The following is a 15000-nucleotide window of genomic DNA, read 5'->3' on the forward strand; positions in this document are numbered from 1 at the left end:
CAAAAGATTTCCACGGAGGAATTTTGCAACTCATCCGGTATAGATAATATTTCGTTCCTTTTTAATATTTGAACTTACTTTGCCATGATGAATCAAATCACGTGATAGTGACTGTCGACTGATCAGACTACAATGATGTCCATGATCGACTGTCGATTCTATATTTAGGCCAATTAAAGTTTCATTGAAACTAAAACAAACTAAACTTTGTTTTGTTTTGTTTTGCTTTATTTTTGTTTTGTTTTTATTTTTTGTCTGTGTCGTTCAATTAACAGCAATAATTTCATGCCGCAGTTAGGATAGGATGCTAGAGCTCATGTCAAATCTAGCAGATCCATATACTCTACGATTTCGGTCGGTGTGGACAAGTGGATCATGAAATAATAATATTAAAAAAAAGAAACTTGACCGACTGACCTCACTGATCAACCGAGCCATTGGACACCAACACATACTCCTGTAAGAAAAAAGAAGCTTACAAATCTTTGGCTTTTAAAGTAATAATAAAGGGCAATGTTTTAACGGGATTTAAACACGCTATTATTTGATTGACTAGCAATAAATGACTAAGGACTCGACTCGACCATCGATTCTGCGTCACGAAATGTTTGAACGTAAATCTTGTCGCGTGTGTTCGCTGGAAGTCCTCTAACTCTTCAAAGAAAACGTGCTTGGAATTTTAGTCGGGGAATTTGAGAGTAAATGTCAACAAAGCCAGTTCGCGGAATCGAAAAGTGCTTTATAATGCGTGTGTTATGTCTCTTTGGGATTGTAAATGGTGTTGCCAGTTTAGCATTTTTAATGCCAAATCAGAAATAATAGTTTTGTTTTTGCATTGCATTGCAAAACAACCTGGCATGTCATTTATATTTATTATCACCACTGACGTTAACACGATTAAGATATAAATGATAGCTATGTGGTCAAGTGATATGGCTCTCGCTTTCGGATCAGAAGGTCTTGGGTTCGAGCCTCGCTCGGCGCATAGTTGATCCTTGGAAAAGGCTCTTTACTCACTTTCTCTCACCGCACTCAGGTGTAAAATGTGTACCTCTCTAACGGAAACAAGTGTAATATCGCCTAAAAGGCGCTTTTTTTTCTTTACGTATTTTAAAACACAATATTGAAAGAATCCATATTTTCAATGTAAATTGATACACAAAAATAATATAAGGGAAAAACGGTTTTCATCATCTGTTTACATTTCAAGATCCTTTTACTTGTGAACAAGACGTCCCCAATATTTCTCTGCTAATTGTCTGGATTTTAAGTGATATATTAATGTTTTTATTGTTTGGTTTTGGTTTTTGTTTGTTTTGTTTATTTTATTTTTTTTGTTTTGTTTTGTTTTTGTTTTTGTTTTTTTGTTTGTTTGTTTTTTTTTTGATTGTTTTTTTTGTTTGTTTGTTTTGTTTTTTTTTGGGTTTTTTTCTTTGGTTTTTTTTTTTTTTGTTTGTTTTTTGTTTTTTTTTTTTTTTTTTTTTTTTTTTTGGGGGGGGGGGGGGGGGGTGGGGGTCGTTATTTCTGAAGAACGGTTTTGAGACCGACACGTTCCATGTTTGTATTCTGTTTGTTTGTTTGTTTTTTTTTTGACCTAGCTGTTATATTCAATTATGTGTTAATTGGTTTTCCTCATTGACGCCTACTCACTTTGTCATTCTGATTTCAGAGTAATAATTTAAGATAATGCCATTCGTAACACAGATAGCCACTTTTTTAAAAAATGATAGACTCTTCCTTCGTCGTTTGAGTAAATAGGCTCTTGATATTTGATGTTGCATTAAGTACACAGCTTGTATGAATTACGAATTTTAAATACAGGATTGGTCTGTAATCTTTGTAAGGAGTCTAAACTTTACAGGTTAAGTTAAACGCGTTTTCATTTTATTTGAGTCATTTAGAATACGATAGCCCCTTGTAGTTTTGAGGTGATCAGAAGGTTTAAGGTTCAATCCCCGCTCGATGCAGACTAATTTTTTTGGGGGGATTTTATTTCCTTGTATATTTCTTTCTGCTTTATGTGGTACAGTCCCATGTATACTTTTTCAGATATTTGTCTTTGTAATCGTGTACGAAACTCCGCTTTGGATGTAGGACTCTGGTTCAACTCCCGTTGTTAGCGGTGCAAAATTGAGTCCTTAGTGTAAAATTAGCATCTGTCAGCAATCGCGTTGTTTCTGTTGAAAATTAAAAGAAACAAAAGATGGAATGGTGTCTACAAGCGTCATGTCTCGTCTTAAATGCTTAATATTGCAGTTGGCTTGGGACATCTTGTTAAGCTCTTTGAACACATCAGATATTTACCTAGGTGCACATATTAGCAGATCTGATGATCGAACGAATTTTTAGGCTTGACTTAACGTTGTTGTTGAAATGGTTCTCACACTACTATGTTATGACGATCGACCCAATCAGCAAAGTCCGGTCCGCATTCGTGCACCGTCGCAAACCCGCCGGGTAGCATCGTCATAACACACCGTTCGACTAGATGCTCTGCCGTCTCAGGTTCTTGCCCACAGCGGGTACATGTTGTAATGGCTGGACACTGTGGGGCGCTGGTTTGAGAATGTTTCCATCACAAAAGTGAATGAATGGGTCCATGACAATTTGGGGACATGAGACCTGAAAAAAAAGAAAAGGTCGGCCGGATATTACACTTTATAACAGCTCATATATTATTATTATTATTATTATTATTATTATTATTATTATTATTATTATTATTATTATTATTATTATTATTATTTATTATTATTTATTATTATTTATTATTATATTTATTTATTATTATATTATTATTTTTTATTATTTATTATTATTTGTTTGTTTTGGTTTATTATTGGATTCAACCTGTTTTCGGTGGTTAATTGGAATTCTATGTTTAAGTTTGAGTTATAATATTGGCAATTAATTGCCCAAAAATAAACCTTTGAACATTTTTTAAAAAGTTCATTGACAGCCTAACAGTCATTATAAATTAAAGATCACAAGAGATGAAATAACACAGGATGTCTTTACATCTCACGTGACAGTGATCGATATTTCAACGAGACGCAACCATTAACTCACTCAACCCTAGCACCGACTATATCCGTAGTTTACCCGTGGTTACTTTTACCCCATGCCTATTTATTACATTTTTTCTGAGACAAATTATAGGCGTACCATCAAAGCTAATGTTTTTAGTTTTTTACATGTTATTGATAGTTGAATAAAACTAACTATGCACATTATGCTCATTTTTGATACATTTTTTTCCAATTTTGAAAAGTAGCAAAAGTATCTAGGATTGAGTGAGTTAAAGCCAACGTCATCAGAAACAGAAATATCCCAAGGGTTGAAGGCTTGAGCAAAGACATTAGATATGCGTTGAACAGTTTATTGTTTTTGGATTTCTATACAAAGTTAACCTTTTGAGAGGTCTGTGTTTGGATCATTATAAAAGATTTTCTCTCTCTCTCTCTCTCTCTCAGTCTCTCTCTCTCTCTCTCGATCTCTCTGTCTCTCTCGGTCTCTCTCAGTCTCTCTTTCTTTCTTTCTCTCTCTCTCTCTCTTTCTCTCTCTCTCTCGATCTCTCTGTCTCTCTCGGTCTCTCTCAGTCTCTCTTTCTTTCTCTCTCTCTCTCTCTTTCTCTCTCTCGATCTCTCTCTCGGTATCTTTATCTTTCTCTCTCCCCGCTCGTCCTCTCCTCTCTCTCTCCTCTCCTCTTCTCTCTCCTCTCTCCCTCTCTCCTGCTTCTCTCTCTCTCTCTCTCTCTCTCTCTCTCTCTCTCTCTCTCTCTCTCTCTCTCTCTCTCTCTCTCTCTCTATCAAGTTGGTATTTCACAGGAGTTACCACACGTTTGAGATGTGTGCTTTCATTCAAGGTTTAATGTTTGCTTGCTAAGGATATGGAGTCTAGTTGCTCGTGGCCAAAGTTGACATGTAACCCAGCTTCTCTAAACCGTGTTGTGATGGGATGGAGCAGATGCTTAACAATCAAATTTAAGTCAAACTGATAAACAATTAGGAAATCTTGAATTCTATAATTATTTTCCTTAATAAAACGTATGAACTCGACCCAAGTCTGATAATTGTGGTTATAAAATTCAATTTTGGGCACTTTCATCATCCCGAAACACAATACCGGTTTGACACGATGGGTCACAGATAACTCAATTATTAGAAAAGGTAGAAGAGTTAAAAGCCTCTTTGAAAATATTTAACATTCCAAGGTTAGGATGGATGACAAGAAATCCGGGAAAGACACGACTAGGGACGAGAAAAGGTGGTGGAGTTGAGGGCTGTAGGCGGGGTAGGGGGGGGGGGGGGTTCTTGTAGTGAAAAAAAATTCAGCTTTTATATAGCGCAATATCCACTTAACGTGCTCAAAGCGTTTTACAAGGGGTCCCTGGTCAAGAGCAACATTTAACATGTAGGACAGGACATAACGCCTGTTAGGCGATATTACAATTTTTCGGACAAAGACAACGCTGTTAACGGTCAGGTACTCATTTCACACCTGAGTACGGTGAGAGAATGTGAGTAAAGAGACTCAACTATGCGCCGAGCGCGAGGCTCGAACCCAGGACCTTCCGATCCAAAAGCGAGTGTCATACCACTAGACCACATAGCCCACAAGTGCAATAGGTCCGTTTTCATGCCCCGGCCTCTACCCACCATTTCACAATGTTCAAAATACAAACGCCTACAGATTCTTAACCTGTTAACTGCCTTATTCTGGAAAGACACTTGGCAATGTCCCAGGTTTGATTGATTTTTTTTCCAAGATCAGAATCATTTAAATCGACCGATATTTGAGGGACCAATTTTCTGGCCAAATTTTTAGATACGAGTCTTTCCGGAGTACGGCAGTCAACTGGTTACTTACTTACTTATCCGAACAAGCGACCACCTGAGCTCTAGCCCTTCGGTCCTGTGCCATGACGTAGAAGTTGGACGTCTTTTGTAGTTGTTCCAGGTGACTATAAAGTGTGTTACTGATGCTTGGATTTGGTGGGAGGAATGTGCATCTCAGTCGACTGGTTAAACAATGGTGTTTCCTTCAAGTCATGAGGACAGAATGGCATTCCAATAGTCTTCAATAGTCGTAACGTCACTTCCTTCCTTATGACGCATGGTAACTTAGTAACACTGGCTCTAAACTATCGGAACAATGGCGGACGCCGTATGAAATATTTCCCCGGCGAGCATAAAAGCGTATCCAGAGGAAAAATAAACCATAAATTTGATCATGTTTTGACTTTTATACATTCTGATCACAAGGCATATGAAAAGTTCTAGCCAGCATGAAGAATAAAAAGTCAGGATTTTCTTTGTTTAGAACCAAGATGGCCGCCGTTGCCGGGTGCGTGACATCGGACTACTGAATCCAATTCCCAGCCCATAAAGAAACTTCACAAAAGAAACCCCTGAGCCATTGTGTACTTTGCCTTAATGAAGATTTGAAAGGTCGACATTTGCCTTGCTTGGCGTTCATTGTTTGAAACGAAAATATTAAATTATGTGGCCCTGATTATTATTAATTTGTCCTTACGTGCGGCTATGTGGTCTTGTGGTATGATACTCGTTTCAGGATCGGAAGGTCCTACTGGGTTCGAGCCTTGCTCGGCGCATAGTTGAGTCCTTGGAAAAGGCTCTTTACTCACATTCTTTCACCTTGCTCGGGTGTAAAATGAGTACCTAGCCGTTAACAGCGCTGTCTCTCATCGTAAATAAATACCACTAGACCACATAGCCGCACGGACTTAATGATGGTATGACAATACTCTCCAACCCATGCAAAACATTGGCCTATAGACCTACACCATTGTTAAATCAAGTCTATAGTAATTGGATTCAATAGACTGATGTCACGCAGCCCGGCAACGGCGGCCATCTTGGTTCTAAACAAAGAAAATCATTACTTTTTATTCTTCATGCTGGCTAGAACTTTCATATGCCTTGTGATCAGAATGTGTAAAAGTCAAAACATGATCAAATTTATGGTTCCCCCCCCCCCCCCCCCCCCCCCCCCCCCCCCGTCTGAATACGCTTTTATGCTCGCCGGAGAAATATTTCTTACGGCGTCCGCCATTGTTCCGATAGTTTAGAGCCAGTGTTACTAAGTTACCATGCGTCTTTAGGAAGGAAGTGACGTTACGACTGTTGGAAGAGTATTGCGTTCGATGACCTGTCCTGCAATTATGTGCACGTCGCTAAAGGCTCATTGCCAAGTCTGTAAAATAAAAAAAAATCATAATATAATATGACATCAATCTGTCAAAGCAAACATGATAATAATAGATGGAAATGGAGCGAGTCGAGTTGTAGAACACAAGTGTAAATATGAAATTGTAAACAACTGTGATATGAGTAATTATGATACTGAAGGCGAGGCGACAATGTGATAAATAATAATATTGCCTTGCTATCCAACAAGCTGTTGTCCTTTGATTTATATCATAATATTATGTTTACTAAATGTAGTGTAGGTGAGATACAATAACCTTTCGGTTGCCTAACGCTCGTGGTGTCGTCTGTCTGTCTGTCCTTATGTGTATGTATAGGAAGAATGAATTACAAAAGCTTTATTTAAACACAATATATAGACGTCTATACTTCTGTTTCTTCATTTTGTAAACGTATTTATTTATATTTTATATATTTATTTATTTATTTATTTATTTATTTATATGGTTATATATTTATTTATTATTTTTTTTTGTTCATTTATTCATTTATTTATTTAGTTAATTGTTTATATTATATATATTTTGTATTCGTTCGTGTATTAATGAAGGAAGAATATTTAGAAAATTAAAGAATAGTTCCAATTTTTAAGAAGAAAAAAATCAATTAACCTTTGTTTCAACCGCAGGTCATCGTCACAAAATAAGAGTTTATAGATAGTATGCGCTTGGCTAAGAAGCTCATAACATTGCCATCCGAAAGTATAACGGACCAACACACAAAACAATGTGTAAGCTTGTACGTTTATAGTCTGGTTGATACAATTTAGTGAGAATCACTCACAAACGCGGATGGCAAAATACATTAACAAAGGCTTGAGTGACGTCATCTTCATTCTACCTATAGATAGTATGCGCTTGGCTAAGAAGCTCATAACATTGCCATCCGGAAGTATAACGGACCAACACACAAAACCGTGTGTATCAATGAACGTTTATAGTCGGGTTAATACAGTTCAGTGAGCATTACTCATAAACGCGGATGGCAAAAAAACAATAACAAAGACCTGAGTGACGTCATCTTTGAACTATCTATAGTGGTAATTAATGTTCCTTGACCGCATAGAAGAAGTCGAAAGCGTGATCAAAACTATTGATGACTTCAACGTTAGTTTCAACATGGTAGATAGTGCTGGCTGATCCGTCTGCTTGGCATATAATATGTGACCCATCGTCTTAAAACGGTATTATGTCGGGATGAACCAGATACTAAAAAAGCAGAATTAAAACTAAACTGGTCTAAAACTAAACTGGTCTAAAATTTGAACTATTGCTATTTATTTAACATTCTGAGATACGACATTCATTCTCTTCAATAAAACAACATATAAACTCATTGCAAGGCTGATATTTCCGGCCATAAACTCCATTTTCAGAATCTTAATCATTCCGATATCATACCGTTTTGAGACGAGGGGTCACATATTCGAAGGTTAGCGGGTTATAGACCAGATCCATGTAAACAAGAAATAAAAATAAATGGCTGATAAATCACACTGTGTGTTCATCATCGCATTATTCAACCACCTTGTATTGCATTTGATCATATCGGATGATAATATATATAGGCAACGTGTGAATATATTTCATGAATATGTATAGCCTTGTTATATAAGTGTCTTTTTTTTTCTTCTTTTTGTATTCCAGGCCGATCAACTCACAGAAGAACAGATTGCTGGTGAGTAATGTTGCTGAATTAATGCATATAATATGCATAGATTAAACCGTGTGATTTATACATCGTTGTCAATGACACATGAGTGATATATAGGTACAGCATAATTATTTATCACGCGATTCCCTGTCGTTTTCAACAATTAATATGAAACAAATGTTGCTGAATTAATGCATATTATAATATACATAGATTAAACCGTATGGTTTATATCGTTGTCAATGACACATGAATTACATCATAATTATTTATCACTTGATTCCGTGTCGTTTTCACCAATTAATATGAAATATCGTCTCATAACGGGGTGAACCTGAAGCAAACACATTAAAAAAAAAAATAGATACTAACGAAAGACTGAAAATGGAGAGGCTTTGTATGGGAACAAAACAGACAATGGCTGAAAATGGAGAGGCTTTGTATGGGAACAAAACAGACATTGACTGAAAATGGAGAGGCTTTGTATGGGAACAAAACAGACAATGGCTGAACATGGAGAGGCTTTGTATGGGAACAAAAAGACAAGTGGCTGAACATGGAGCTTTGTATGGAACAAAACAGACATGTGAACATGGAGAGCTTTGTATGGACAAAACAGACAATGCTGAACATGGAGAGGCTTTGTATGGGAACAAAACAGACAATGGCTGAACATGGAGAGGCTTTGTATGGGAACAAAACAGACAATGGCTGAACATGGAGAGGCTTTGTATGGGAACAAAACAGACAATGGCTGAACATGGAGAGGCTTTGTATGGGAACAAAACAGACATTGACTGAACATGGAGAGGCTTTGTATGGGAACAAAACAGACATTGACTGAAAATGGAGAGGCTTTGTATGGGAACAAAATAGACATTGACATTGTCCGTTTTGTTCCCTTACGAAGCATCTCCATTTTCACTCTTTCGTTAGTATTTTATGATCACCGGCTTCAGGCAGCCCCTACCGTTTTCTAAAAAAAAATAGATATGAACATTTATATAGCGCATTTTCAATGGTTTGTCTTACTCAATACGCTTCACAATGTTTCATTATTTTCAAAATGACAAGGAAGTCCCATGTTTGAGATTTGTTGACATATGCGGGTCGTTTTAATCGATCGATGTTTGAAGGACGGGTATTCTGGCCAAAATTGTTTAGATGTTTTATTTGTGCGGCTATGTGGTCGTCTAGTGGTATGAAACTCGCTTTCGGATCGGAAGGTCCTGGATTCGAGCCTCACGCTCAGCGCATAGTTGAATCCTTGGAAAAGGCTCTTTACTCACATTCTGTCACCGTACTCTGGTGTAAAATGAGTACCTGGCCGTTAACAGCGTTGTCTTTGTCCGAAAAATTGTAATATCGCCCAACAGGCGTCATGTCCCTTCCTACATGTTAAATGCTGCTGTTGACCAGGGACCCCTTGTAAAACGCTTTGGGCACATTTAGTGGATATTGCGCTATATAAAGCTCAATTTTTAAAAAAATATATATTTCAGAACACTGTAGAATAATGCGAGAGAAGTATCTACAGGCACCTGACAAAATCACCACGTTTCATTGCCTACTGTTTGTCTTTAGACGTGGATATCATTTGTGCCGACTTTTTTACCCCAAACTTATTTGAAGTAGATAGACTTTTTCGTGCCGAAATTATAAATTTGTGTAGTTTTTTAGTTCATCAATTGATATTTAAAGTGAAATTTTCTAACTAAAATGGAAATTTTAATATTGTGGGATTTCTTCAACTGATCGATTGTCATTTGAAGCTAGATTTTCTTGCCAAAATGAAAATGTTTTGATTTTATCCCATTGTACAGTAGCACTGTTAAAACAAATTAACACAATATGCATGCATGTCGTGTATTTCCTCTTTAAAAATAATTTTAAAAATTGAGCTTTATATAGCGCAATATCCACTAAATGTGCTCAAAGTGCTTTACAAGGGGTCCCTGGTCAACAGCAACATTTAACATGTAGGACGGGACATGACGCCTGTTAGGCGATATTACAATTTTTTCGCACAAAGACAACGCTGTTAACAGCCAGGTACTCATTTTACACCTGAGTACGGTAAGAGAATGTGAGTAAACAGCCTGTTCCAAGGACTCAACTATGCGCCGAGCGCGAGGCTCGAACTCAGGACCTTCCGATCCGAAAGCGAGTGTCATACCACTAGACCTTATAGCCGCACTCTTTAGCCAATTACCTTGGAATGTGCGGCTCTGTTGTCCATGTGGTAAGACACTCGCCTTCGAACCGGGGATCGCCTTCTTTCGAGTCCGGTTCTAGGCAGTGCAAAGTCCAGCCCATGGAGAAAACTTTTTACTCACATTCTCTCACCATACTAAGGTTCGAAAAGAGTACCATACCAGGTCGGTAACAGTGTTGTTTCTACCGAATTAAAAATTGTGAAAGCACCCCGCATGCGTCCTGCGTCTTCCCACATTTAAGTGTTGCTGTTGACTTGAGACCCAGGCGTATCATTCGCTTTGAACACATTGGTGATTTTTGCTCTATTTAAAAGCTCAATTTTTTTTACGCTCAAGAATGATAATATTTCAACAATGAAATTAGTTGTTATCAAATCATGCAAACCCATACAATGTTTGTCATAGGCAATGAGTCGGGTGTTGTAAACTTGTTAGTACAAAAGGACGCCTAGCAGGCGACATGTACTGTATGAAATGGAAATATGGCTCCATGTGTCCTGCTTGGGAAATAATTGAAGCATTTTAAAGCGCGTTGCGCATTGGCAAAGCTCAAGAATGATGATTATTCGACAATGAAAGCAATTGTTATGGTAGCAATAAGTCAACTCTATTCAATTTTTTTGTGATCTCGATTTTATTTATTTTGAAAAAAGGGTAAATTTTGACCTCCATAAAACCACCATAAGCTGTAAAAAGTTAAAGTTGAAGTTGAAAGGCAAACTTTCGTCGTACTTTGTAATAGACTAGCGTCCTATCCAAATGGTAGCAAGCAATTGCTATTGTTTGATTAACGCTACAGAACCGTGATAAACTCCAGCTCTATGGGCCCAATGGATCTGAAGGACTATTTTACAACCAATAAGTCATTGCTTTTTCGATCATTCCCCCCCCCCCCCCCAAACAACAACCCGGAATCGATCTCAGTCTTTTTGTGTGTGAAGCGAATACTCTACCAACAAAGCGCTATCGGGACAACTATGATATATTATATGGCTTGCTTGGAAAATAATGGAAGCATTGTAAAGAGCATTGAAAACGGAGAATCCGGGATAAGCGTTCTATTATATCGATATGCAAAAGGTCTGTGCATTCAATGCTGAATTTTTATCATAGTCAGTACTCTGTCGATTTCGTTTATATTTGATATTTTCCCAAAGCTGAAATAAAACCCCGTTTATCGATCTGGTCTCTATGTAATTAACATGACATGATAACCGGAGGCAGTTTTGTATCCATCATTTTCTATTAAATTAATGTATTTTTTCCCCCTAAAGGCATTTTATGTCGTGCTTTTGAGCATCAAACACAATATGATGTAATTACAGAGACGATGATGATGATGATGATGATAAGGCTGCGTCTGTAACTATATTAGGGTAGCTCCCTTTGCCATGCAGAGATACAATTGTAATACAAACACATATACACAAACACACACACACAAACACACACACACACACACACACACACACACACACACGGGGGTCCTGATAGATGAATGAGATCCTAGTACAGTGGAAACTTGTCAAACCGAAAATGGTTAAAAGGAAATATTGATAAACTTGAGCATTTAGATGTGCAATATCCATATAACGCACTACGGCGCCCAACACTTAACATGTAGGACGATACATGACGCGATAGTACCTACAACTTATTTTTTTTCCGGCAGAGACAGCGCTGTTAACAACCCGGTATAGATAGTATGCGCTTGGCTAAGAAGCTCATAACATTGCCATCCGGAAGTATAACGGACCAACACACAAAACTGTGTGTATCCATGAACGTTTATAGTAAGGTTAATACAGTTCAGTGAGCATTACTCATAAACGCGGATGGCAAAAAACAATAACAAAGACATGAGTGACGTCATCTTCGTTCTATCTATATTTTTACAATTGATACGGTAAAAGAATGTGAGTTAAAGGTCTTTTCAACAAGAGCTCAACTATGCAAGGCGGGACTTGAACTCTTAACCTTCTGGTCCGAAAGCGAGTATCGTACGACAAGACCTCATACATAAAATAAACGCGGAAACAATTCCAGATATTTTTCTCTTTGTTATTGTTAACAAACACCCACTCTCTCGACGATCTGAAGGCTCATATTTCCATATTACGGCTTATCCAAATAAAGATGCCTCCTGTCTAAGTGTTTTTCAGTGCCAAAATCAACTTGTGATTTGCATTTTCACTTCATATACACGAGATATTCTTTTCAGATTTTTGCGCTTTAATTTATGAAAGCCTTTAACCCATTGCTGCCTGGGCATAATCTGAAAAAATGTCTCTCACAGACCATGCGAGGGGAGATAACTCTTCCAAATGTCATAGTACACTTCATTAAAAAATTAATTGCAAATATGTGAGGCATGCTAGAAACAAAATAAAAGCTGTTTTGGAAAGAAGAATGAATGGCCTTTAATTTGATGTATTGTTTTGGACTATTGATTCATATTTTGATTTGAAAAAAAATGTTAAAGTTGAAAAATATGTAATAATATTAAAACACATGAAATCCATTGTTAATGTCATCAAAATACGCACCCAACTCAACCTCAATGTCTGATTCAGTGTCTGAATGAACACTTTCATCATCACTATCCATTAAAAAACGTTGATCACGCCCGAGAATTGAGGAATTCAAACGCAATTCCAGCAAAAAAACAAAAAACAAAAGGACGTTACCACAACCGATTTGGTCGACAAACTTCAAAAAATCACAGCAGACAAACGAATTGAGATAAAAACGATCGTGAAAATTTCTAGTTTCACTTTCACTCCTTCTCTACTTTCGTTTTCTAAATAAAAAGAAGTGGTTCTACACACGTTTTTAGTTTACGGGTTCAAAGATGCTGGGTACCTGGCGGGCGATATCGGGCGATTTGGACTGATTGAGATGTTTTTTTTTAGCGGGCGATTACGGGCGATTTGGGCGGCAATGGGTTGAAGATCTTGAGAATAACTTGAGCATTTGTGTTCTAGCCCAATATCCACTAGACATGCTCGAAGCGCTTTACAACCAACATCAACACTTAACTCACGCAATCCTAGAGATTTTTGCTACTTTTTAAGATTGGAAAAAATGTATTAAAATGAGCATATACGAGATTGATAGTTTTATTTAACCACCATTCACATGTAAAAACTAAAAACGTTTTCTTTGATACTACGCCTATAATTTGTCTCAGAAAAAAATGTAATAAATAGGCATGGGGTAAGAGTAACCCGGGTAAACTACGGATATAGTCGGTGTTAGGGTTGAGTGAGTTAAAGATGAAGACGAGACATGACGCATGTAATGTCATATTGCAATTAGTCGGTAATTTGTAGCATTCTTCCACCTCAAATATTTTATTTTGTGGACCAAAGATTTCATTTTAGTATAACGCAATAACTGCATCATGTGCGTAAGGCGCTTAAAACAAACAGGACCCCAAGCCAACAATAATATTGAACATATTGGTCGAGTCATGATGCCTATGAGGCGCTGTTACTTTCTATATATTATTTTGTCAGAGGCAACGTTGTTATCCGATAGGTACTCAAGTTACACTTGAACATGGTGAGAGAATATTATGAGTCAAGATTGTTTTCATATAAAACTCAGCTTTGATCTGACCACTGTAGAGTGTTATACCACGTGACCACACAGTTTCACAATAAAAGGAAATCTTCTCAGCAATGATAGATAATAAATCATGTAGTGCTCATCAATGAGTAGTAATCTCCCTTGATTTTTTCCGATGTTGAGTCATAATGCATAAGACAATATGTCTCTTAACTGGGAAAATTTAAAAACCGAGTCTATTTAACTTCAATTTAAGCGGACTCTATTGTTAGACCAATACGAGAAATGCATCCCTTTATAAATATCACCTGAACTTTTTGTTTCGTTTATCTTTCATCATTTTATATAATGATGAAAATGATCATTAATATTATTGTTATTACGAGTAATATCACTATAACGATGATAATATAAATGCAACAATAATAATCTTTCTTTGACCCTAGATGAACTTGTTGGACAATTGTAATATTGTAGTTATTCACCAGTTAACTGCCGTACCTTGGGGAAAAAAAACAACTCTTATTTACAAAGTAGGCCAGAAAACTCGTCCTTCAAAGGTCGATCAATTTAAATGACCCTCCCCTTGATAAAAACTCTGAAACATGGAACCTCACGAGGTCCTAGGTTCGAGAGTTTTTGTCAAGATGAGGGTAAATTAAATAGATCGATATTTGAAGGACTAGTCGGTTTGTTTGTTTTGTTTTTTTTTTTGTTTTTTTTTTTTTTTTTTTTTTTTTTTTGTTTTTTGTTTTTTTTTTTGCCAAATTTGTAAATAATGTCTTTCCAGAGTACGGCAGTTAAATAGTTAAAGGGCGATAATCCAATGTTAAACTGAAGAAAATTGCCTATCAAAAATGAATATTCATCAATCCAATTACAATACAATTATAATCTCACAATTTAGTATATTATTATTTCATTTTTCGTATCTGAATTGCAAATTGGGTTTCAGACTTTTTAAACAAGTTAAAAAAAAAAAAGAACTTGAGCTTTTATATAGAGCAATATCCGCTAAACGTGCTTAAGGGGTCCCTAGGCATTAGCAACACTTAAAATGTAGGCCGAGATATGACGCCTGTTGGGCGATATTACATTTTTTTCCGGACAGAGATAACGGTGTTAACGGGCTAGATACTCATTTTACACTTGAGTACGATGAGAGAAAGAGCTTTTTTTCAATGATCCAACTGTGCGCCGCTCAGAGCGAGGCTATAACCCAGGCCCTTCGATCCGAAGGCGAGTGTCATACCACTAGACCGCATGGTCGCACGATAGACTTTATGAGTTATGAGAATCACTTAACGCCATTTTCCGTTCTCATTCCGTGT

General features: G+C 37.0%; 1 protein-coding gene across 1 annotated transcript in view; it reads left to right on the plus strand.

Moving 5' to 3' along the window:
* Positions 1-15000, plus strand: part of LOC144969359 (calmodulin) — a 68785-nt gene that overhangs the window by 45960 nt on the left and 7825 nt on the right. Inside the window, exon 2 of the mRNA XM_078908471.1 lies at positions 7877-7907. Coding sequence (XP_078764597.1) covers positions 7877-7907 — 31 coding nt within the window. The remainder of the gene's footprint in view (positions 1-7876; positions 7908-15000) is intronic.

This window comes from Berghia stephanieae, chromosome 1, assembly GCF_034508935.2.
Source record: "Berghia stephanieae isolate SIO BIC M18660-M18661 chromosome 1, UCSD_Bste_1.3, whole genome shotgun sequence".
NCBI lineage: Eukaryota > Metazoa > Mollusca > Gastropoda > Nudibranchia > Aeolidiidae > Berghia > Berghia stephanieae.